This window comes from Ursus arctos, unplaced genomic scaffold (genome assembly GCF_023065955.2).
Source record: "Ursus arctos isolate Adak ecotype North America unplaced genomic scaffold, UrsArc2.0 scaffold_2, whole genome shotgun sequence".
Taxonomy (NCBI): Eukaryota; Metazoa; Chordata; class Mammalia; order Carnivora; family Ursidae; genus Ursus; species Ursus arctos.
The window spans coordinates 69,270,246-69,295,763 of record NW_026622874.1 but is presented as its reverse complement, the minus strand read 5'-3'; the positions used below and the strand labels follow the sequence as shown (position 1 = coordinate 69,295,763).

The 25,518-nt window shown below is 52.6% G+C and overlaps 1 protein-coding gene across 8 annotated transcripts; it reads left to right on the top strand.

The window, feature by feature from the left end:
* On the top strand, positions 1-25,518 carry CDIP1 (cell death inducing p53 target 1). Of its 8 annotated transcripts, none has more exons than XM_026520421.4 (6): positions 1-119; positions 21,494-21,577; positions 21,967-22,068; positions 22,203-22,358; positions 23,150-23,423; positions 23,543-25,518. In XM_026520421.4, exons 3-6 carry the CDS (start codon positions 21,984-21,986, stop codon positions 23,652-23,654), a joined length of 627 nt encoding a protein of 208 aa, XP_026376206.1. In that variant the 5' UTR covers positions 1-119; positions 21,494-21,577; positions 21,967-21,983; the 3' UTR covers positions 23,655-25,518. The 8 variants fall into 8 exon arrangements, with proteins under 8 accessions (XP_026376206.1, XP_026376204.1, XP_026376207.1 ...); XM_026520419.4 differs by having other exon boundaries at positions 21,489-21,577; XM_048224877.2 differs by lacking the exon at positions 1-119 and adding an exon at positions 326-456.

Genomic DNA, 25,518 nt, shown 5'->3' with positions numbered 1-25,518 from the left:
GCCCCTCGCCCTGTCGCCCTGCTCCAAAGCTTACCCGCCTCCTTCTGACAGACGCGCGACGGCGAGCTGCGGAGGCGGCCGTTCCTGCAGCTGTGGCCGCCGCGGGTGCCGCGGGGACGGTGAGTCGCCTGGGCCACAGGAGACAGTTTCCGGCGGAGCACCCCGGGAGCAGGGCTGGGCGCGCGCAGCCCTGGGTGGGGAGGGGGATGACCTCGGACCGCTGAGCCCCCAGCCCCCGCCTGCGGCGTCTGCGCGGTGCATGTCGGGCACTGTGGTCTCCCCGACCCGTGGAGCGCGTCTTAGGCGCACGGACTGACTACATCTCCCAGAGGCCTTTGAGCGGGCGGGGGGCGGCGTGCGCGCAAAGCCCCGCGGGGCCGAGGGTCTCGTCCTTCCAGCGCCTGGACCCCGGCCTGTCTCGGCGTTCATTCGGCCTCGGGCGCCCGGCCTCCCGAGGTAAAGGATCCCCGGGGGCGGCGCAGCGAGACTGTCGCCTCCTCCCCGGGCACTGATGCGATCCAGAGCGGCCCTCGGGGTTTTGACGTCGCACCGTCGCTGGGTTGGCCGGCCACCCGCGGGGCTGCGGTTACAGTTTGGCCAGGCCCTGGCGGGCGCCGGGGTCACTACCTTGGGGGTTGCCCGCCCGCTCCTCCGGGTCCCGCTTATCACACCTTCCACATCCCTGTAAGGAAAGGTGGGGAAACAGCATCTCCTGCTTCCCGCGGCGGCTGGTTTCCTCGAGGAAAGGGGGTCGGGAGGAGGGTCCCGGGGACAGAGGAGCCCCTGCTGAGCTCCTCGTTGACCTTGGGAGGCCCGAGAGGCCCGCGCGCCTCTCCCTCCCCCGCCGGTCCCCGCTGGCCGATGTCTGTAAATCTCTGCGCCCGCACTCGGCCCGCACGCGCCGGGTTTGGCGGGGAGGCAGTGACCGGGCCTGGCTTCGGGCCCAGCTTCGAGCGGTAGAGGACCTTGGTGTAGTTGAACCCATGGCGTCTTCGAGCCCGGCTTTGGGCACTTGTCGTAGGTGTGCGTTTCTGTTTTTCTGTAAATGTTCCCAGGAGGCTTCTCAACAGGTGTCAGGTAAGGAGCTAGCGGCTCGGAATGTCTCCAGTGTGGATCTCAGATCCTCTGCCTCAGAATCACCAGGGCCTTTGTTAAAAGGGCCGATTCCTGGGCAGCTGCCCCCCCCCCCCACGTTCTGATTCAGCAGTTATGGGATGTGGCCAGGACTGTATTTAATAAGCTCCCCAGATAATTCTTAGTCACATTTGGGGTTGAGAGCCTTTATCCTGAAGTGAGGAGGTTGGAGGTCCTGGGGCATAGCATTTATTCTAGTTTTTGTGTACAGTGGGGCCTGCTGCTGGGCAGGCACTGCCTAGGCAAGTGTGACCTCTCTCCTTGGCACTTTGTTTCCTACCTCGGGGCTGACTTAAGAGTTGGGTGGGGAGGGGCGCCTGGGTGGCACAGCGGTTGGGCGTCTGCCTTTGGCTCAGGGCGTGATCCTGGCGTTCTGGGATCGAGCCCCACATCAGGCTCCTCTGCTGGGAGCCTGCTTCTTCCTCTCCCACTCCCCCTGCTTGTGTTCCCTCTCTTGCTGGCTGTCTTTCTCGGTCAAATGGATAAATAAAATCTTTAAAAAAAAAAAAAAAGAGTTGGGTGGGGAGAGGCGTGCGAGCTCTGCCTTGTCCACAGCCCCACATTTAATTATAAAGAATTTTAAACATACATAAAAGTTGAAGAAACTTTACACTCAAATATTTATAGACCACTGTCTAGAATGTGCAGCATTTTATTGTATTTTGTCTCAAATCTCACGATCAGCAGTTCATCTTGTTTATGTGTGTCAAAGTGTAGACATCAGTCTATTTCCCTCCCAAATAATTAAACGTGCCTATAATTAAGTAGAGTCTTAGAATTTTTGCGTATTGTTTTTTAACCAGTAGAACACTGGGTGTTGAAGGGTCATCTCTGTCTCCCGTCCTGAGGAGCTGGACGAGTTTGGAGGTTTTTCCATAGGTTGGGCCTTTGGAAGCGGGAAGGAACTTTACATGTGTTCTTACAGAGATTTGAAAACAGTAGGTCATGGCTCTAAAATCACTAAGAGCAGAAACATGGAATGTGTGATGTGCAGTTATACTTCAGGGAACAAAAATGTTTTGGGGGGTGCTAATGAAATGTATGCTAGTAGTCAGATTGCCCCAGCAGGTCCCGTTGACAGTAAGTGATGTAAGTTGTCAGCCTGCATACTCTGTTGCTGCTCTTCACAGTTTAAGTTTGCCTGGTTTGAACCTGCCAGTTCGGTGTGTTTTCTCAAGCTCCAGGGAACAGGGCTGCATAGCCCAGCTTTGAGTCCCTTGGGCTCAGGTACTGTGCTCTGTAGGCACAAACACCAACCCTTAATCCGGTTCAGTTGTCTGAGAGGGAGAGGAGACAGGTCCTGTAGAAATTCATTTCCAGCTTCAGCAACACTATTCAACGGGCATGCACATCTGTTTATTCATGGAGGACACGGGAACGTGGTAGTTAGAATCATGGCACCTTATACTGACATCTCTGTCCTTCTATGAAGTAAAGCCGTCATGCTGGTGAGAAGGCAGCATGCAAGGGGAGCTCTGCAGATAACGTTGGCCCTTCGTGGGGACGAGAGCTAGGCTCGCAGGAATGCCACAAGGTTTATTAGGCCTCCACAAAGGGACTTGGAAGTGGAGTGTACAGAATGGGAATGTGCCAGTTTCTAGAACCCCACAGAGGGTTTCCGGCTCCTCATCTCTGCAGTCAGGACTCTCCCAGGCATGTCTCCTCAGGAGGTGGTAGAGGCTGCATCGCAATTTAGTGCGACAGAGGAGAGGGGGCGCTTGGCCTGGGCCTGTTGCAAAGCCTCTTCCCCCTGAGACGGCAGCCCACCCAGGGAGATGCAGGTCTGGTCGCTGTTGAGCCTGCAGACCAAGCACCTGTCCTGCTCTGTGAGTTACCAGGTTCTGGTGATAAAGGTGAGGTCCTGGGACCAATACTGTCTAGACTCAGACCATGTTGGAGGCACTTCTGTCGCTTCCAAGCTGTGTGACAAGGCGTTTGCCCTCCCAGAGCCTCGCTTGCTACATCTATGATAGGTGAAAAGCAACACCCAGGTGAGATGAAGACCTGTATCCGCTCGTGCGGAAAGGTTAGGATCCCCTAATGTTAGATGAGGTAAAACCAGCATAAAACCACGAAGCGCAGGGTAAGGAAGTCCAGTGACATTCTGATTGTTTCCATAAAAGTGGTTGTGATGTGTTTGGTAATGTCGGATCCGTTTTCCAGAAAATGTTTGTTCATCATCTTTTTGGTGCTTCTGATCTGTGGGTGCTGTGAGCTCCTTTGTGGTCTGGCCCCTGGGTGACCCTGCACCATCGATCTCACCACAAGGAGTTGTCACGAAGGTCATAACAACGGGATGTGCTGGATACGTAATGTGTCCGTAAGTGTTGGTTCAGTCTGAATCCGGATCTATTCCAGTGTCTGTGTTTTCCCTTGAAGGAGAAACAGAGGAAGGCAGAAGTAGGTAGAAGGCGGGAGGGGTTTCCTGGGGTGGGGTTTGAGAATTCCAATCCTTACTGTTATGGGAGGAAGTGAAACCTATCCTGGTTATAAGCAACATTAAGAGCAAGTCTTACAAGCTGGGGATGCAGCCGCGAAGGCAGTTGTGTTTGCAGGGGCTGCTCTTAGGAAGTGCTCCGGGCCCACCCTCACCTGGGCTTCGTCCTCGGGGGTCCTTAAAGCAGCCGGGGGCCACACAGGCATTGGTCTTGCGGCCGAGAAAACAGCCAGAGTTAGTGACTTACTGAAGATTGCCAGATATGGGCACAGCAGGGCTGGAGAGAGTGAGGCCGAGGAAAATGTGGGCTGTCCCAGCCCCATCGTGGAAAGTGCTCAATGGAGTTGACTGTGACTTTAAAAGAGGGTCTTCTTTCTGGATTTGGCCATAAACCAGGCACTTTCATCCGGAAGCCAGGGACTCCATCTCTGCTAAGGCTGTGTTCTGCCCCACTGGCTGTGGGTGGTGGGCATTTGGGCAGGAAACAGCATGGGAAACCTAGTTAAGCTAACTCCAACCCTCACAGACTCGCTTTTTCAACGCACCTGTGCCAGGGGCAAGCAGGGCCTGCAGGGACACGAGTGGGAGACCTCCCCCCCACCCAGTATTCCCTGGGTGGGAGATGAGTGAGGTGTGGAGGGAGTCATGGGGAAGGCTAGGGTTTGCTGGAAAGGCAGGGCTTGGAGCGCAGGGGGGAGGTGTGTGGAGGTGGAGGAAGGGTCCGTGGAAGGTCCTTTGGTAGGGGTGGGGTTTGGTTTGTTTGGAGAAGAGTGGATTACAGTCTGGGTGGCTGCAGTAGAGTGTAGTAGAGATATCTGGAACATGGGCCGTCTAGACTTTGGCCCTTAAACCTTGAGCAATAGATGAGAGAATGGATCTGAGACCTTTTTGAACCATGGCATTGGCAGGACTTGCTGACAGGTCAAGGTTTAAGGGCCAGAGAAAAGTCTGGAACACCTCTCAGACATCCATCTTAGTGCCCGGTGTACTGCTAATGGCACAGGGCCTATGGGATGGGGAAGAGCTCCTCCCCAGAGTACCAGCCAGGTTGCATTACTTATCTACCCAGACAGCCAGTGTTTGATGTGCTGCTTGGCGCTATGGAGACACTGGCCCCAAACCCCATCCCTGCCCTCCAGGAGCTGCCAGTCTGGCCTGGGGAGGCTGAGCCCTTGACCACAGTGTTCTGTTTCCCCTCTGCTCACAGTGACTCCATTGTCCCAGACCAGGAATCCCTGCCCTCCTTCCTGCAGGGCCCACCCGGTACCTGAAGCCTCCCCAGTGTCTTGACCCACAGACGCCCCTTCTCTCACCTGAAGCACCTGCTGTCATGGGTTCTTGTTTTGGTTTTGCTGAGTATCTTTCGTAAATTCTTCGTATGTGTGAGCTGGCTTCCTAGCTCCTTGAGGGCAGGGGCCACAAAGTGAGTGACCCACATAGAGGGGCCCATGAAATGTTGGCTGAATTAAGGCGTCAAGAATCTGAAGGCTTTTCAAACAGGTAGTCACTTGAAAGAAAGAAAAAAATAAACTTGGATAGTGATGGCTCTGCTGAATAAAACTGGCTTTTCCTAGGCCTGGAAGAATTCTGTACTGCTCCAGGCGAGAAGGCCCCCTGTGACCACTTGTCAGCTCTTGGGCTCTGGGGCATTCTATACTGTCTGAGGCTTAGGCCTCAGTCTCTGTCCCTGTGTAGTCAGGCTCAGGTTACACGTATAGTTCTGTGTGCATTTACCTGCTTTATCTGGAGAGCATATGGTCCATGCCATGACCCAATTCTCTGTGGCCTGAGTCAAACTGCCGAAGAAGAAACCATGCCTGATGGAGGTGGGGCCTGAGAACTGACGGTTCCCCAGCTCTAGCAGCCGCCTATTGATATCAGGACTTTGGGGGCCCACATTAGTACATGAGACATAGTGCAGGAAGTGGAGAGCCGAGGGACAACTGGACAGCCTGATTTCCTGAGCCATCTCACTTGGAGTAAAGTGGACATCCTTTAGTGGCCTGAGGACCAGGCCTCCCTCCCCTCAAGGGCCAGCCCCTCTTCCCTTAGCTCCTCCCACTCTCCTTGCACCATGCCACCCAGCCCCCAGCCCCCAGCCCCCAGCCCCCAGGGTTGTGCAGGCACACTCCAGGCCTCTGTACTTTTTCTGCCTGGATCTTCTTTCCCCAGCTGTGCACATGGCCTGTCCCGTCTTGGCCCTAATGATCCTCATTCTGAGAAACCCTCCCTGTTGAAAATGGCATCCCTGCAGCACTCCCTTCCCTGCTCATCGTTCCTCCATGGCATGCGTCACTGTCTGACAGACTATATACTTCACCTCTTTCTGTGTTCTAACCCCTCCCCCCCAAACCCCTTGCAGATGTAAGCTCCATTAAGACAGGTTTTCCCCACCTTCAGGGCCTAAGTAGTGCTTGGCTCAGAGCGTGGGCTGGGTATTTATGTGTTGAATGAAATTGCGTCCTGTGCCTGCATTTCAGCTGTCCTGGCTTTGGGAAGGCTGGTGAAGGCCTGAAGGGTGCGGAACAGAGAATACATGTGCTCCGGTGCTCCCCTGAGCACAGGAGAATACAGTTGAGTTCCCAAGTGAACATTCAGTGGCTAGGGTCTAAAGTCAGCTCATAGAGCAGACACCTCATGGTCCACCTGCCCTGTAAAGTCCTCGAGTTGCCTGTGAGCTCAGAGGTGGGCTGGAACTGGGCCCCTGAGTTCCATTCCCCTCCCAAGCCCTGCCCTCACCAAAGGAAAAGCCAGGGGCTGGTAGGCTCACTTCAGTTGTTTCTCTTGTTTTGTTCTGGCCACAGTGAAATCCACGTAAATTCATGCGGTGGAATTCTAGTCTGCAAAGCCCTTTGTTGGGAGTGTGAGATCCTGCTTGAGTATAGAACGGAGAACATGTGAGAAAAGAGACAGAGCCGAGACCGGTGCATCTAGTGTGCCTGGGGCATGAGTCAGGGTTCCTCCCCGAGCAGCTGGGCCTGGCTCCTGTCAGAGAGCAGCCGGGTGGGGGTGGGGGGGCAGCTTGTCTTGCCCACCGCCGTCTCCAGCACCCTGCCTCTGCTGGGGGTTCAGCAAATGTTTGAAGAGTCATGAATGTCAGCTGAGACTGCGGACTTCGTGATCTCTAATGACATTTCTGCCGGGAAGGTGGTCTCTAAGTGTATGAATCGTGGAGAAATTGCACGTGGCCATAAATAAGGCAACCCCAGATGTACCTTGAGCTCCCGTTTCCCCAAGAAGATCCAGAATAGTTCTTCTGTCCCAACTGGCATGAGTAAACTCCCTGGGTCAGATGTCCATTTATAGTGACAGGAATTTAAACTTCATATACTGTGTTGTGCAATGTAATATAAGCTGCTGATTGATTTGTTCCTCACTCGTATGTCCCAGAGCACTTCTGTTCCCACTCTTCCCTTTCTTGGACTTGATGTTGTGGTCACAGACGCCGGCCCCACGTGCTCGGTGGCACAGCTTGTCTGAGTGCCCCCGGCCACCAGGACGCTTCCAGTGGAGAGCATAGCCCCGGAATGTTCTCTCATCTCAGGTTTTTTCCGTTGGTCCTGCAGCTTCTGACTGTGTTGTCTACGGCAACATCCAGCCACTGCAGTGGGCTCAGGAACAGTGACTAATCTGCGACATGTCTCCTGGTTTTGGCTTTTTTCTTTTGACTGATGCCATCCAGGTGACCTTTAGAAGCCTGTCATGCTGGCACCAGTGAGGTTGCTGCAACTCCTGTTCTCCATCCAGCTGTTCTTTGTTTAAACTAACTGGGAGGACGCCCTGTAACATGAAGGATGTAAATGCTGTACAGATACTTCTTCACTGTTGGACCAGGCCCGGATGTTGGCTGAGCTCCCCTCCTGGGCCAGCAATGGTGCTACGGGGTTTGAGTCTGAAATAAGATTCTTCCAACTGGGTGTCCGTGACCATAGTGGCCAAGTGGCTTGGTTGCACGTAGGGCCTCGTGCTTTTACCTGGGTCAGAATGGTATATCTTGATCTCAGATAACTGATTAAAATGGAGTCGAGTCAAAGACTGCTTTGGGTCAGCTCAGTGGAGGCAAAGGTAAGGATTTTTTTCTTTTCAGGGCTTCATTTTGATTGCCTAAGTGATGGTTTTTTTAGACTTATCCTGCTTCTAAAATTAGTTGGGCTTTCAGTTCCCAAGCCCTGTCTGCCCAACAGGTGCAGATGAGTTGTTTCTTCTCTAGTGGCTGCAGCTGTATCTGTTTTCCTCCCTTTGCTGCTCATTCTCCTCCTGTCTGTACTTCCTCCTCCTGTGTCCAGCTCCGGAGGCCCTCCTGCCTGGAAGGCACTTCTGAAGGCAGAGGAGGTGCTGGACCACAGCTTGGAGGCCTGGGCCTCACTCCCAGCAGCTGCCCCAGCCAGCGGCCCCGCCCCGGGCGCAGCTCCGTTGCCTGGTCAGTCTCTGTTTCATGTGCGTCTGCTGGGCTTTTCTTACCTGCCCTCCTCTGCCAAGTGACTTCATGCTGGCTGTCCAGGCAGGATCTCCGAGGCCAGAACTACCTTGGATGGTCTTTATGTTCCAGCTTTACAGATCTAGACCCTCAATGTTACTGGAGTACTGTGAGGCAACCTGGTTTAGAGAATGGACTCGTGCTACCAGACAGATAGGACACCAATATAAAGACCGTAACACCACTTTGGGAGAGAAAACTGGCAAATAGCCAGTCCCTGGGTTTGCTTCTTGGACTATTGCTTTTCCCAGAGATTACAGTCAGAGGCACCTTTCTGGACTGAGGAGGAATACACATAAATTTAACACAATTATAATGAGCCTTTTTTCGGAAAGAACCAAGGAGCTGCCCATCCTAGAAAAACTAGAAAGTACACATAACAGCTTCTGTATGTGTATTTGTATATAAATAGATGATCCAAAATCTTTTTTTTTTTTTTAAGATTTTATTTATTTATTTGACAGAGATAGAGACAGCCAGCGAGAGAGGGAACACAAGCAGGGGGAGTGGGAGAGAAAGAAGCAGGCTCATAGCGAAAGAGCCTGATGTGGGGCTCGATCCCATAATGCCGGGATCACGTCCTGAGCCGAAGGCAGACACTTAACTGCTGTGCCACCCAGGCGCCCCAGATGATCCAAAATCTTAACACCCAGAGAAAACAATTAACATTTGGTGTGTAATATGTATGTAAATATGTACTTTTAAAGTAGAATTCCTACACATACTGGTTTTACAGTGCAGTATCAAGACCATCGTTCTGCCTACAAAATTGGATCTATGTCGTTTTGGGGGGTGAATACAATTACATTATGTAGGGAAACCAGATGGGTAACCAGTCCCTTTGGTGGAACACAGACATGGGTACATGCAGACATTTGCCTGTGAATCTTTGCTCACCTGCCCTCTTAGCTCTAGGACAGATGTGTCGAAATGGAATTAATGAGTCAAACAGAATGTACAGACAGCAGAATTGTCCTCCAGAGGAGCCGCACTGACCTGCTCTGCTGTGGTCCGGTGCTGTTGACACTCGTGCAATCAGAGTGGTTTGCCAGGACTTTGACAAGAATTCAGCATGATGTAAATTGTTCAATTATGATTGTTGTCGTCATCACAGTTCCTAGAAATCTTACTAATTTTTAGTTTAGAACCATTCCTTGAGTCCTCTCTGCCTTTTGATTTTGTTTCTAAGAGCAACCAGTGTATTTTCTCTCTCTTTTTAAATTGTATGCTTCCTTTCTCATGCTCTGCTTGCGGCTCCATAAATACCTGTGATACAAGCAAGAATTTGTGTTTATTGAACACTGTGTGACAGGCTCTGAGCTGTGTGGTCTTCACACACAACCCTACTTAGGCTTCATCACGCCTCTGGAAAGCTGGGGAACCAGATGCCTGGCGTGGGACCGAGCGCCTGGGCACCCGCAGGTGAGGATTCTGTCCTGTCAGCTTGCGCTGTGAACCCAGGGCTCAAGCCTTCTCTTGGGGCCATGGGCTTGGGCTGGTGTAGTAGCTTCTTGGAGCCCTAATACCGATCAGGGAGGAGCATGCGGGTGGGGTAGGATGAGAGAGGCAGATGAGAAAACCAGATCTGCTTTCTGGTCCTTTGTGTCTTAACTTTAGCTTGTTTTGAAGTATTTAGAATTCCCACGGCATCAGATAAGCCCGTGTTCACGTGTAAAAATAAACGGTTCATAGCCACCAGTGATGCTATCTGAGGGAGGGATTGCCTCTTCCGTCCTGCCTCCCATCAGTAAGAACAATGGAAAATGGGCCACAGGCAGGATTTCCCAGGCCCTCCAGGGCTAGAACTTGGCACTCCAAGGGCATGCTCAGCGAACCCGTGTGGAGGCAGCAGCGTCAGCTAGAGAAAGCCAAGTCAGTGGGAAGTCTGTAATAGGAGCCTTTCAGTTGTGGACCACTTGTTGACATACCTTCAGCCTAACTAGCACTGCATATTTCTAATGATGCTCACATTCCTTCTTTGTTAATTTGGAAATTTAGCAATCAGAAGTAAATTTTGGCTATAGTATGGTTGAGAATTGCTGGAAAACTAGCGTTTCCGTTTTCTCTTTGATTACTGGAGTTAGGTTTGGCTGTATTTACTAGGAAACCCAAAGTTACCAATAAATAAGTCTGTTTCCTTCTCACATAGAAGATATGGGAAGTGGTCCCTTTGGTGCTGGCATGGTGTCTCTGTGGTTCTTCCGGGGCCTGGGCACCTTCTGCTGTCCTCAGTATGGCTTCCATGTCCAAGGTCACCTCATGGTCAGGCATGGCTGCGGGAGCTGTCACATCCGTATTCCAGGCAGCAGACAGGAGGGCAGGAGGACACCTTCCTATGAGTCCTTACAGCACTCTGCTTATGACTCATTGGCCAGAGCTTAGTCATGTGGTCACAGATGACTGCAGGAAGGGCTGGAAGTGTCTTAGTCAAGACCCTGTTGTCCTGAATAAAAACAGAGTGTGGTGCTCCAGGTAGGGAAACAGGTTCAGAGAAATTCAGTAACTCGTCCAGGGTCATACAGTCTGTCATGGTGGGCAGGATGCCCATGAACCCTGTATTCTCAAACTTTATTGCTGGTCATCAAGAAAGGAAGTTGACGGCTTTGTGTCTGAAGACTGAGTGGTTCGGGAAGGGGGCACCACTCAGGTGAGTGGGCTGGGAAAGAGGAGTGCTGGGGCACTGCTGTGGGGGTGCTGTGGGCTTCCTGGCCCGTGATCCTCATCCTGCCTTTTGGCCCAGGTTCCCTGTGGGGGTCCACGGTCTATGTGCTCTGGCTGAGCAGCCCCTGTGGCCAGGTGCCTCTGAAGCAGTTGGGCAGCTTGAACGTGGGCTCCAGTCTGTGACCTGATCACCCTCGTACCCCCTCTCGGGGACAGCCTCCTTCCTTCAGTCTTTGACTCACCATCCAGCCGCTCTTCATATCCCATCCTTTGCCTGATGGTCTCATTAACTCCACCTCCTCCTGGCTTGCTTGGAGAGACAGTCCCTGATCCCCAGATCATGTCCAGTTTTCCTGTGCTTTCAGAGTCTCCTTGACTTTTTTGCACACCCCTGGTCACACTTTGTCATTATGTTTGGTATTTTTGGTGTTATGATTTAATACCTGTCTCCCCCCACTCGATTTTAAGGTTCTGGAAGGCAGGGACCGTGCTCTCACTTCCTGCCATGCTACACAACTACCATCATGAAGAGACAGGTAGTTATTCCTAGAAGACTCACTGTCCCACCCTCCAAGGGCCTCTGTGAAGTGGCCACCACACGGACTGTTCTTAAACCTGCCCCTGGGGACTTGGGAGAACAGGACAGTACGTGGTGTTGCCCAGGGAGTCATTGGCCATCCCTGGCAACTAAGTTCCCCAGTCAGCGACACCTCGTGTTGCCTGGTCCTTACATGACTTCTGCACATCTGTGTGTCCGTTCTTACATGGCCCCTGGGGTGGGCAGGTGGGGTACAGATGATGCAGTCACCTGTGGGCCAGAGGACCCAAGAGGTTGTTTGGCTTTTACTCTGGGCCTCCAACCCTTCCTGACCAGTGGGTGCCTGTCTGTTGTTCAGCATATGGGAGGCTGGAGGCAATGTAGAAAGCTGTTTTTCAGTTTCCCCAACAAATCCCAAAGTCCTACTTCTGGCCAGACGCCTGGAACCTGCGTCCTGGGGACTGAGGAGCCCCCCTGAGGCCAGCTGGAATCCTAGCCACTATGGCTGCTGGGAAGGTGAGTTCCTTTGGAGAGGGGCCCCCAGGAAAGGTGATCCTGCAGTTGCTGCTGCCTGGCCACCACCCTGCCACCAGGGTCTCACGTAGACATCCAGAGTCTCGGGGCAGAGCGCCCCTGCTGGGCCATTACTGCCTGTGAGGTTGCCCGAAAGCAGAGATGGCCCCTTAGGAGGATTGCTAGTATCTCTTCAGGAGTCCCGCAGAGCAGGTGGCCTTAGCTTGGCTGTGTCACGGATGAACTCTCCTGGGCTGGGCCACTCAGGTGGGTTTTGATTCCAAGTCCCCCCGGATCCTGTGAGGAGCACACACCACGGCCCCCACAGTTGTGGGGGCAGAAGCTGCCGTGGCAGAGACCCTGGTGCCTGTTTTGTTTTCCTTCGTGTTGGAAGTTGTTCACAATAAATGGCGATATTAGCAGGTGCCATTGTTCCGTGTTCTTGTGTGCTGGGTCCGAAGCCGCTCCTCTGGGTATTTTGCACACAGTTTATTCTAAACCTTGCTCCCACCCCTGGAGGTAGGCATGATTACCCCTGGTTACAGATGAGGAAATCTGAGGCTCAGCGAGGTCATGCGGCTACAAAGTGGTGAGCCGGGTCTGAGCTGGTCCACTGCTTCCTTTCAGGCCAGGCGCACCGCAGCCTGGGTGGGGCTGGGGTGCAGGAGCAGCAGGCTCAGGCTCAACAGGGCGGGCCGCTCTGGGTCTCTGTGGCAGCCGAGCCCCTTGTGGTCTGAGGGGCTTCCTGTAGCACAGCAGTACTCAAAAGGTGACAGGTGCCGTTTCCTGGGGGCTTCCAGAGGGCTGAAGGTCAGGACTCTTTATGGCAATGCTAAGATGCGGTAACAGTGCCGTTCTCACCGTGTTGGCCTCCACATCTGTGGTGCAGAAGCAGCAAGGAGTGAACTGCTGTCTGACTCAAGGCAGAGGCACCAACCTGGGCTCGTCGTTGTTGGGATGATGCTCACCACACCCACAGGCCTCATTTTAAAAAAAACAGTAAAAATGATTTACTGTATTAAATCATCTTGACCCTCGAGTGCACATCTCAACTATTCTGTGTGATGAAACATGAGACTTCCATCACACACACATGGAGTATGACCGATGCCTCAGGGAAAGCACATGCACAGTGGTTTGAATTGTGAGCTGAACTAGCTATCTCATGGAGCTCCAGGTTTACTTGAACAACTGACACACAAACTGTGGTTATTCACACTTGGGGATTTAGTGGACATTCTCTTGAAAATGAACAGTGAACCCACTACTTCAGGGAAAACAGCTGACCTTTGTTTTTGTAAATGTCACCAGTGATAAATTGGTTAATCTACTTGTGGCCAATGATAAAATTTGAATTTTCAAGTGAAAGTTAGAATTTTGGAAAACTTGTATCTGCCACTGCAAGCTTGACAGCTTCCCAATAGTTAAAGACTTTTCTGATGAGATTGGTGGTGATACTAGCCATGTGATTTGAGTGGGGGGAATATTATATAAGACACATCGGCACTGTTCTGTCTTCATAATCGGGGCTCATATTGTGAACCGATGTTTTCCAGATGACCCCTGCGTGCGGTTAGAAACCATGCATGTGTAAAAGCCATTCAAAATGCAGGGTAGACCGATGAACTGTAACAGAAGAAAGAATTCATTAAACATTCAGATTCCATATTGCAGCTAACCTTTGAGACACTACCCCGGTCAGGTTTGGGTGTGGTATGGAAGAATGTCCACAGTTACGTACCTGAAGAGACTCTTCAAATGCCCCTCCCATTTCCAGCTGCTTATCTTTGGGAAGCTGGGTTTTCTTCACGTACTTCAACCAAAACATACTTCAACCAAAACAACGTAGCACAACAGACTGGGTGGAGGAGCAGACAGGAGAATCCAGCAGACTTTCCGTAAGCCAGAAATTAAAAAGGGTTGCAGAAATGGAAAACAATGCCAGCTGTCTCATTATTACAGTTGTTTTGGAAGGTAGTTATTTTAACTATGCTGACATGTAATGAGTTTTTTGATGTTTCTTAATGAATTAATAAATACTTTTAAAAAGTCCTTATCTTTTATTTCTAATATGGTAAGTATTGATAGATATAACCCACAAAAACAAACCCTTTTTAGAATACTCAATAATGAAATGTAAAGGAGTCCCGAGACCCAAAACATTGGGGAGCTGCTGCTCTAGCAGATTCGTGTCAGAAAGTCCTCTTTCCGGGCACTGCCCTCACTGCCCTGTGCCTCCACCTCGGCCTCATCCCCTGGTGCCCTTCTGGGTCCTCCAGGAGCGCCCACTCGTGTACAGATGAGGCTTAGCATCAGAACGTCCCTCCCTGCCCTCCTGGTGTGAGCTTCCTCCAAAAAGAGAGTGTCAGTATGTGTCCCTGGCAGGTCCTGTGTGGTGCAGCGCAGACCGTGGGGGCAGGGTGGGTATCCCTTGGCGGTGTGCAGGACCATTCAGACTGCAGAATTGGGTTTACAGCTGTGGTTGCAGCCGGGGAGGAGTGTCTCCTGCTGGCCTGCACCCAGGCCCTCCCAGCTCCCATGGGCAGCCTGCCTGGGTCACTGTAGGCTGCTGCCAGCTGGCCCAGCTTTGGATCAACAGCAGCTCTCTGCAATGAATGATGAGTAGTTGGGAGCTGAGCAGAATGCCAGGGCCTTTCCCAGGGCCCCGAAGTCTTTGCTTTGAATTCCTCTCTGGGATGTGGGGGGATCCAGAGGAGAGCTGCTGAGCTCAGTGCACAAGGAGATGGAGACTCCAAGCCTTCTCTCTCTCACCAGGGATAGAAGCTGCCCATCACAGCTCTGTCCTAAAATTGTCTTCTTTTCAAAATTTTAGTTATGCAAATAACACAGAGATACCTTTTTGTTTAAAATATGTGTAAGTCTGTGTAATGACAGAAAGCCTCACCTCTCTTGACCTTTGGCTGCCAAACTTTCAACCCCAGAGACGATGATCTTGGTCTGCGGTGTTTCTTCCCCATCTCTCATTTATAACCATGCACACACACACACCTGTCCACACCTGGATGGGTTCTGCTTTTGGGGGGATGTAATTATAATTCACATGCCATATAATCCACCGTTTTAAAGTGCACAGTTCAGTGGCTTTAGTAGGTCTGAAGAGCTGTGCTGGCATCACCACTGTCTAATTCCAGAGCCTTGTCATCCCCCCAGTAGACCTGTGTTTGGACCTGAAAGTGCTCTGCTCCCCTGCCCAGTGAGTCTCCCAGGTACTGGGCATGTGTCGTCACTGCTCTGCACTCAGCCTGGCCAGGAGGCAGGGGTTCTAGTCCCGAGAAGACTGAGGCTCAGGGAGGGTCCATGACTCTCCCAAGGCCACCGGCTTGAAGCCCAGGGCTGTCTGACTCCAGAGCGCCACACTCTCCATGTGTGCCCCGTTTTCCCATTAACTGACAACTGACATGGAGCAAATCCTTGCCCTTCTGTGAATGGGAGAAGGGGGTGGGTTCTTGCCTTCCTGACCCCACATTGGAACATTGTGTTCTGTCCTTGGAGCTCTTGTCCTCAGTAGCTGCTTAGACTATTGTGTTGGGTGCAGACAGGGCCTGGGCTGGGTGGGATGGGAGGAGGGGTGGGACATAAGGCAGTTTTGCTTGTTTCATGGCCCCAAACCCTAAAACCCATAGCAGGCACCTCAGGACATCATTTCCTTCCTCACACCTGGGGAAACTCAGCTTTCCCACCAGCTCATCAGAGGAGAAGCAAGGAGTGCTCCTTGGGCGTGAGGCCTTGTTCTCTGTGACATGGCTGAGGGTGGGACTGGGTTTCCAACACTGGGGTGCAGAGCAGAAGTTTCTATTCTGCAGTGGACCTGCACTGAGTGCTAAGCAGCGCCAGGCTCCAGGGGCTGCTGGTCCAGCAGGTGGGCTAAGGAGGCGAGCTGTGGGCAGCTCTGTGGAAAAGGGCCTGGCTCTATGTCTGGCACAACTGTGTCCTGCCCCCAGCGGCCCCAGCATCTGCCATTCTTGGAAAAGTGAAATGAGCTCGCAGTCAGTGGGTCCACAGACAGATGTGAAGACAGGCTTCATCTCGTTTTAGGGGGACTTGAATAATTCCATTCTACATAAAACTACAGTGGTTGCTAGGCTGTGTTTGTTATGGGCGCAGGGGCCAGATTGGGCCTCAGGCAGCCCCATTCTGTCTCCCAGAGGGCTAAGGAGCATGTGCAGGCCTGCCCTTACCTCTCTCTTGCCAGAGACCACTCAAGACCCTCTCTCCTGGGCATACTACTACCGCTGCTGGGGCGCCCCTAAGTCTGTCCCCAGACCCCTGGGGCCTTACTGTTCCCTGTGGCAGGCTATGGCCCTTTCCATCCTAAGGGTTTTCTTGCTGATCTCCTGGAAACAGGCCAGTATTAACAGCATGGAGAGGCTGCAGGCACAGGGTATCTTTTGGACGCCACAGCACCTTCCCAAGAGTCTTGAGCCTTCTAACTTATCAGCCACCTGGCCCAAGCTGCCTCCCTGCCCTGGTAAGGGTCAGGACCATGACTGGCAGGCTAGCCTCATCCTGAAAATGCACTCAAGGGGACACTGATCTCTGTCATCTAGTACTCTAACCTCTGCTCTGCACACATTTCCAAATACTGCTTAGTTTCAACCTAGACTTCCAACCTCTGGAAAATAGCTGTCTCCCAAGGGCCAGTGGCTTCTAAAGTAGGAGCCGTTGGCACTGGGGCAGTGGCATGTCACTTTTATCCAGGACTAAGTGGGAAATTCCTCAGCACCCCAAAACTGTGCTGAAAAACTGGTAAACGGGAATTTAAAGCTCAAAGAGAAACCGTTGAAAACACCAAAAACGCTGATTGTGAGCCCGTGTGACCCTGGGTGTGACGTGAGCTGTGTTCACCTCTAAAGTGGAGAGATGTTGGTAGGGCTGCCCCGTAGGGCTGAGGAGGACAGCTGAGCACCTGTAGCAAGCACCCTGGGGTGTCAGGATTACTGCTTCTCTAGTGCGTACTCAGTACCATCTCTTGGACTCTGCAGTTCTGTGAGGCATGGAAGATCCATGTCCCTGGAACACACTGCCCTCATGGCCTGCATGGGGTCAGCGTCTAAGAGAACTTCATTTACGATTCTTCCTTCTTGGGGCGCCTGGGTAGCTCAGTCGGTTGGGCATCTGCCTTCAGCTTGGGTCGTGATCTTGGGGTACTGGGATTGAGCCCCTGTGTCGGGCTCTCTGCTCAGCGGGGAGTCTGCTTCTCCCTCTGTGCTCTCCCTCTTCAATAAAATCTTTTAAAAAAAACACTCTTCCTTCTTGTGTGACGTGCTACGGCTCACTGAGAGCACCTCTGCTTCCGTGTGGAGTGGAGCCCATGCCCTGCTGTTCTGGGTGCCCCCTCTCTGCGCCCTCACACTTCTGTGCCGCTGGGGTCAGCACCTCGTTGGCTGGCCAGCTGCTGAGCAGTCAGCTGGATCTCCAGTTCTGAGAACCAGCAGTGGCAACACCTTTTCATCCACAGAATCCAGAGGGTGCAGAGCGATGTACAGAGCGTACAGTCCTCTGGGCCCCAGGGTAGCCCCTGTTCCGTGCGATAGACTTAGGGTTTTCAGGCAATTCTCAGTTTCTTCACAGTTCATATCTGAGAGGTCGGAATGGGAGGCTGAGAGGCCTGTTTTGGGTTTCTGGGCCTGCATGCTGCCTTCACTGAGCTCCCAGGACTATAGGCCTCCCTCTTCTCTGTGGGGAACTGCAGACCTCGGGGGCTTGGGTCTTGCAGCCCCTTCCATAGCTTCCAGTAACCGACGCTCCAGCGCCAGCGCAACGTCAAAGTCGCCAGGGTGCGATCTGAGAGTCCACACTGGCATTTGTAGCGTAATTTGAGCAGTGTGCATTTTTACCGGAAAACTGTTTTGCTTTTGGACATGTGATTTTTTAATTTTTAAGATTTATTTGAGAGAGAGAGGGCACAGCAGGGGAAGCAGCAGAGGCAGAGGGAGAAGCAGACTCCCCGCTGATCAGGGAGCCCGGTGCAGTACTTGATCCCAGAACCCCGGGATTATGACCTGAGCTGAAGGCAGACGCCTCACCAACCGAGCCACCCAGGTGCCCTGACGTGTGATTTTTTTTTTTTTAAGATCATAGCATTTTTAGTTTTTGTTGCACCTTAGACAACATAGTTTTGTGGCATGCCTGTTGTTTTATAGTGGGAGGCACTGGGAGTTGAATTCCAGGAAAGTTCACAATTCATTCTTTAGAAACCCCTCTCCTTCATTTTCTTTTCTAAGATTTTATTTGAGAGAGTGAGCAAGAGAGAGAGAGCACAAACTGGGGGGAGAGGCAGACAGAGAAGCAGACACCCTGCTGAGCAGGGAGCCCGACGGCATGGGGCTTGATCCCAGGACCCTGGGATCATGACCTGAGCTGAAGGCCGACGCCCAGCCAACCACCCTGGTGCCCCAGTCTCTCTCCTTCATACTGAAGGTCCTGCCCCCAGTCTCTGCCACAGTTGACAGCTCCAGAAGGTAGCTGGAGGGTGGGTGCGGGTGTGGAGGGGAGGGGAGACAGAGGAGCAACAGCCATGCTGGCCGAGGGACAGTGTGGAAGAGAGTGGTGGTCCAGTCAGTGGGTGGCATCCATGTGGTGCACAGCAGTGCCTGCCCCGGGTACAGAGGATGGCTCAGAGTTGGGTGGATACCATGGAACGGCTTTGTCCTGTGTGCCAGGCTTGTACTATCATTATGATGGCAGAATTCCAGAAGCAGAACAGTGCTCTAGGAAACTATGGAGCTAGATGTAATGCTGAAGAAAAAGTTAGAGGGTGGCACAAGTGTTGTGTGCCCTCTGGACACAGAGGGACCGGGAGGACCCAGGCTAATTCCTCTCTCCTAGCACCGGAAAATGCTCCAGTGACTCACCAAGCGCAGTGCACCTTTTCTTCCTGGCTGGATTCCTGGGGAGCTGGGGCTGTGAGATAGTGGTGCCAGCCAGCAGCAACCCAGATGCTGGAAGCGTAGGAGTTGGTGACAGGTGCTGGCCCACATTTAAGACACTCGGTGGGATATGAAGTTTTCTACAGAAGCACGACAAGCCTCTTTTTCTGCCATCAGGAGGGCGCCTGGTGGACTGGCAAGGATCTCCAGGCCCAGCACACACAGCCAGTCCTGCCTGGAAGGGGACTTTGTGTGATGTCCTTAGGGGCTCTGTGGCTTCCCTTTCTCGATCATGCGCAATTGAAATTCACCTGCGGGCAGGGGTGGGTGGGAAAGTCATGCAGAGTCCTAGACTCAGCTCTACTTATATGCCACGTGACCTGGGTAAGTCCCATCTTTTCTTGGCTTCCATGTCTTTGAAGGATTATTTTAAGTAGCAACTCAGAAGAGCAGGTCATAATATATACAAGCACTCGGGAAGATATTCTGCTTCATGGTGGCCAAAGAAATAAGTAACCGAGTGTCATTTTAATGTTACAAGTTAGTGATACAACAGTAGTGTCCAAAGTTTGTACTGTGAATTGCCATCATCCTTCCCAAGGGCACAAAATGGTCATACCCTTTGATGTAATAATTTCACTTCTGGTGAGTTTAACCAAAGAAAATGATCCAAGAAAGGGAAAGAGCATTAGCCAGAGGTTTTCCCTGTTTTTTATGACAGTAACAAGCAGCATTCTAAATGCCTTAATAACGGCTGGTCAGGTAAACAGTGATGGGCCCATTTTAGGGAATATTAAAATTGATGGTCATGGAGTCTTGCAAGATGGACAAAATACATAGGACACGATGTTAAAACTGTCAAAACAGCAAGTGTATAAAAATATATGTGACTGCATACAGACGGGCAGGGACATGCAGGGAGACTAGCTGCATTAAAGTGGCGAGATTGGGCAATTTTATTGTTTTTTTAATAAGTTTTATTGACATATAATTATCTACCATATGATTTCCCCATTTAAAGTGTGCAATTCGCTGGTTTTTAATATATTCACAGAACTGTGCAACCATCATTATAGCCAGTTTTGCCACATTTTCACCACCCTAGAAGGAAACCCCGTGTTCATCACTCTCTGTTCACCCCCACCCCCCAAGCCCATGACAACCATAAGTATGCTTTCCGTCTCTGCCTTTGTCTGTTCTGGGCGCCTCGTGGAAGGAGTCGCACCGTGTCTGGTCTCTCTCACCGAGCGTCATGCTTTCCAGGTTCATCCGGGCCGTAGCAAGCTCATTCCTTGTCACGGCTGGGTACATGTCCACTGGAGGCGCACAGCTATTGTTTATCTATTTGCCAGTGGTTGGACACCTCAGTTGTTTACACTTTTCGGCTACTGTGAATAATGATGCTGTGAACATTCATGTACAAATTCTTGTGTGGTTTTCAGTTCTCTTGGGTGCGCACCTAGGAGCGGAATGACTGCGTCATGTGGTAACTGTGTGCTACCACAGGACAGCCATTGCGCCATTTCACACGCGACCCTCCAGCCCCCAGCAGTGTGAGGACTCCAGTTTCTCTGCATAATACTGGTTCCTTTCTCACTGTAGCCATTCTTGTGCTGGTACCTCATTGTAGTTTTGATTTGCATTTCCTTTAGGCTAAGTGTTCAGCTTCTTTTCAGGTGCTTATTGGGCATTTGTTTTTATCTTTGGAGAAATGTGTATTCAGATCTTTGCTGCTTTTTAATTGGGTTGTCTTTTTGTGAATGAGCTAGAGTTCTTCATATAGATATTTTAAATACAAGTCTTTTAGCAGATCTGAAAATTTTTTTTTCTGTTGTTCTGTGAGCTGTCTTTCCACTTTCTTGATGGTGCCCTTTGAGGCCCAAGTTTTTGTTGTTGTTGTTTCTTTTAAAGATTTTATTTATTTGATAGTGAGCAAGAGAGAGCAGGGGCAGAGGGAGAGGAAGCAGTCTCCCTGCTCAGCAGGGAACCTTATGTGGGTTCATCCTAGGATCCTGGGATCATGACCTGAGCTGAAGGCAGACGCTCAACCAGCTGAGCCACCCAGGTGCCCCAAAGCCCAAGTTTTTAATTTTACTGATACCCAGTTTATCTTGTTTTTCTTTTGTTTCTTGGACTTGGTCTCTTGGGCCCTGCCATTGATCTGTGACATTTAATAAACTGACTCCAGGCTCCTTCTGCCCTGGCGGGGTACTAAACTTCCCGCTGGCAGGGTTCTTGGACAGAGCTGCACTAGGAAAGCTGCTGCCACTGTGTGTCTCTTTGTACTGTTGAGAATTTTTTCTAGTTCATATTATTTTGTTAAAAATATTAACTGAGCTTCACTTCAAAATGCTACTAATTTCTAACCTATGCTGAATAGAGGGAAAGGAAGTGCCTTGCTAAGGGAGACAGGATGCTGACCCAAGGCAGGAAGGCCCCCTGGTTTCCTGCTTCTGCCCCAGGGCCCAACAGCAGGTGCTCAGTGAGCCTTGGGAGGGAAAGAGATGAGGGAAGTGTTTCACTCTGCATCTTCCTTTCCACCCCATCCTCCACAAAAATGGGGGGGGGGGCAGGGGTCCCTTGTATGCAGCTGGCTCTAAGAGCTGCTGGGGTGGGGAGAAGCCTGCTCTCCTTTCTTCCTGCAGTGGGTGCGTGTCTGTGGTAGCTGGTATGAGCCTGGAGTGGACAGGACCTGCAGCTGTGAGAGGGGAAGGGGAGCTAAAGAGTCGGTGGACAAGCGGGTTGCTGCTGTGCTGGTGGGAACCAGCTGAATGTGGTAGGGTGTGTGGTTGCAGCTCTTGCCCTAGTGCTGAGGCTCTGCCTGTGATTCTCCCCCAGAACAGCTCCCTAGAGCCCTGCGTGTCTGCTCAGGCCAGCAGCGGAAGCAGCCTCTCCTGACTTTCCCTTCTGAGTACCTGGGATTTGAGGTAAAAGTCTCCCAGATCCTCTCCCACAAGCACGGTGCTCTGGTACCAAGGCAGTCTGCTGCCCTGGGGGGGGGGGGGGGGTCTGCCTCACCAGCTTCTGTCCTCGCAGGGTACCCTTGCCTTCTGGCTTTGACACAGGAAGCAGGGAAGATGGTGGATGGTGGCGGCTCTGAGCCGCGTTATCCTTGGTGATGGTGGGGCATCTTCAAGGCCTAGAGGGAGCCCAGTGACTTTAAACTGCTCTACTGAAGGAATCCACCCCAGTCCATGAGCCCTGTTCCCCACCCAGAGCGCAGAGATTGACGTGGAGGAGTGAAAGGCCATCTGAGCTGCTGGGGCTCAAAGGACTGTCACAGACCCGTGCCTAATGTCCCCGGCTTTCCTTCCAGGTCCAGAAGCAGCAAAGATGTCCAACGAGCCGCCCCCTCCTTATCCTGGAGGCCCCACAGCCCCCCTTCTGGAGGAGAAGAGTGGAGCCCCACCTACCCCAGGTAGGGTTCAGCGCTCCTGATGGTCCTCTCCCTTGCCTGTCCCAGCTCCTAGAAGCTGGTACCTGGAGCACTCCTCCCACTGACCCGGAAGCCACTGCCCTCTGAGCTCCCTCTCCTTGCCCTTCTCTATCCAGGCCGCACCTCCCCAGCTGTGATGCAGCCCCCTCCGGGCATGTCGATGCCCCCCGCAGACATTGGTCCCCCACCCTATGAGCCACCGGGTCACCCAATGCCTCAACCTGGCTTCATCCCCCCACATATGAATGCAGATGGCACCTACATGCCTCCAGGTAAGTAGGAAAAGGGGAGCCCAGAGGCCTGCCCAGTCCAGCATCCAGCATGTTATCTGGGCTGCCATCCAGCCTTTGCTGCAGGTAGGTGGTCTTCCTGCCCAGTGTTTTCTCAGGGCTGGGGGGCGCTGATTGTGTGGATAGAGGACATGGGAGAGTATCCTAGAGTAAAGCACTGCTGTGCAGGTACTGTGGGGAAGCCACATGAATCCTGGGCCCTGCCGGGAGGAGGGCTAGCTCCTGGGAAAGCCCCTCAGGCACAGTGGCAGGTGCTGACTCGAAGGTGCTGTGGGGGCCTCTCTCTGCCAGGGTCCTGAATCCATGGGGAGGCCTGGGCTCCTGCTCACCCAGCATTCTTCAGGACTCCTCAGGCCAAAGAAAGGCCCAGGGCTCTTGCATGGGTGGCCCCAGGTGAGGTGGGCCAGTCCCTGGTATTTCAGTGCAGGATCTGACACCGATGGGGCCAAGAGCCCTGTGACCACGAGAGGGCTGGGCTGGTGAATGGCAAGGCTCTCCCTCCTATGGTTGAGGTCCCCTGCGTATCAGAGGCAAGGGGCAAACACATCAAGCTGAGATTGAAGAGAGATTAGGCCTTCTTCCTAGCTCTGCCATATCTGGCTGGGCCAAGTAGCTTTTCTGTCTTGGTCCTCACAGGGCTGGGAGAATGAAGATCATCACCTTGGCCCAGGGCCCAGTTCTGGAGGCCTCCCTTGTGTCCTGGGTGCTGGGGGCCACATGGGGCAGGTGTCAAGCTGTAACCCGTCTTTACTCTGTCTTCTGTGCCATTCCAGGTTTCTATCCTCCTCCAGGCCCCCACCCACCCATGGGCTACTATCCGCCAGGGCCCTACCCGCCGGGGCCCTACCCTGGCCCTGGGGGCCACACCGCCACAGTCCTAGTTCCTTCAGGGGCTGCCACCACAGTGACAGTACTGCAGGGAGAGATCTTCGAGGGCGCCCCCGTACAGACAGTGTGTCCCCACTGCCAGCAGGCTATCACCACCAAGATCTCCTATGAGATTGGCCTGATGAACTTCGTGCTGGGTTTCTTCTGCTGCTTCATGGGGTAGGTGGTGTGGGCACTTGGCTGGTGGGGGCTGTGCCCACCTGCCGCCGAGCTGGAGTAGGCCCGTGCCTTCAGTGCCTTCTCTTCCGACCTCCCCGTCTTCCCTGTCTCTGATTCAGGTGTGATCTGGGCTGTTGCTTGATCCCTTGCCTCATCAACGACTTCAAGGATGTGACGCACACGTGCCCCAGCTGCAAAGCCTACATCTACACGTACAAGCGCCTGTGTTAACTGAGCCAGGACTGGACTCCCTCCTGTCAGGCTGGCCCCCTGTGCTTTTGCTCCCCTCGCTCAGTGGCTCGCTTCCCTGCTCCCACTTGGGGATGGAAGCCATTCCACCAGTCCCCTGGAAGTCTTGTCCTCTTTGGCTTGCCCTTCCCTGAGCATCTGACTCTTCCGGCAAAAACTTTGTTGGATTTGAGGCCAAGGATCAGCAAGTGGCAGGGGGATAGCACTGAGCCTGTGTGTTGCTGGTTTGCTTGATGTTTGTGATCAGGAAGAGAAGCTGGGAAGGGTCTCCTCGCATGGTCTCCTTGCTGGGGTCTCATTCCTCCATTTCTGTACACAGTATAGATTTGGTCCTAACTCTCCCTGGGACCAAAAGCAGCCAGAGCAGACCTCGGGCCTGCAGTGGGGCTGTACCTGTAGCCATAGTTATTTCTGATCTCCTGGGCCAAGAGTGGGGGAGTGGACCCAAGCAGGACAGGGTCCCAAGGCCTAGCTTTGTTTCTGGGGTGCTAGAGGTAGGCATGATGATTGGAAGGATGACTCTGGCCCTTAGAACTCTTAACACCCTGTCCAAGTGCCCAAGAGTTCCCTCGGATAAGGCAGAGAGGTCAGCACACCTGCAGGTTATGGGGTGAATGGTTAGGCCCCAGCTTGCCAAGAAGGGACTCGCCTCTGGCCCCCACCCGGCTCCCTTTCTGGCCACCCCTCTACAGATCCCCATCTTTGCCAGGGCCAGAAGGAATGCCCAGGAGTCTAACCCATCTGTCCATACCATATCTTTGCTGTATATCAGTAAGACCTTTGCCCAGTGGCTGGTGTGTCCCAACAGGACTGGAGATGACAGAGAGAAGGGGCTTCCTTGCAAGCACACTCAGATTTGTAGTGCACTCTCCATGGATCCTCTTCCCAGTAAATGCTGGGCCCTAGGCCCTGGCTGACTTGGTGTCACTGTGCTTGTTTCAACAGCAGGTACTGCAGCAGGAGCAGCTGTGGCACTGGACTGGGACAGGCCGGGGACAAGGAAGGAGCAGCCCCAAGTGGCGGAAGTGCCCTGGTGGACACCTGCCCTGGGCCTGAGCCCACACTGTATTTCCTGAATGGTTTGTCTGTGAACTTGCTCATGTGGACCGCTGTATCCTGCTGCCACCCCTCTCCTGGTCTCGCACTGCCACTGCATGGCCTCCTGTCACTGTGAATCATGGCTGGTCTCAGTTTGTAGTTTCTCATTAAATTGGCCCTTTCACTCCCCTGCCCTGGGCCTCTGCTCTCTTGCCTGGCTTCCTTCTTTGAGGGAGAGAGGGTGGGGGCTAGAAGTCGTCTAAGGGCAGGGACTTGAATCCTCAGGGTCTTTGTGCTTCTGCTGTACTGACTGCCCAGGGATGACACTAAGTATCTGATTAAACCACACCCAAAGCGGGTGTGGACAAGCCCTGGGGTTCAAGCTGTGACTGGGCTGGGGTAGGAACTGGCTTCACTGCGCTCGAAGGGCACCTTCCTATCTCTTGACACTGGTTTCACCCATCTTCATGCCACGGCATCTCCCCACACGATTCTGCAGGCTGGAGCCCCCTGGCTTGAGCTCGGGGTCATCCCACCCTGCAGGCAAATACTGTTGCTCCCTTAAGCAAGATAAGAGTCTCTGGGACTGAGGCTTTTGGTCTGAAGGCTAATGGGCAGCCAGTCAGCCCCCAGGTTCTGAGCCAGCTCCACCCCGACCCCTCACCTGAACTGTGAAAATGGGTAGGCTTGGTCAGTAGTTGAAGACAAGTTTTCCCCACCATTTAACCCTTTTCTGAATAAAACTTTTGCAGATCCTCAATATATAAAACAAGAAACTGATTCCTATCAATAAAAATATTTAAGTTCA

Coding starts and splice junctions, on each gene's coding strand:
- CDIP1 (XM_026520421.4), top strand. CDS start 21,984: ATGTCCAACGAGCCGCCCCCTCCTTATCCTGGAGGCCCCACAGCCCCC. Junction 22,069..22,202: donor TGGAGCCCCACCTACCCCAG/GTAGGGTTCAGC, acceptor TTCTCTATCCAG/GCCGCACCTCCCCAGCTGTG. Junction 23,424..23,542: donor TTCTTCTGCTGCTTCATGGG/GTAGGTGGTGTG, acceptor TCTCTGATTCAG/GTGTGATCTGGGCTGTTGCT.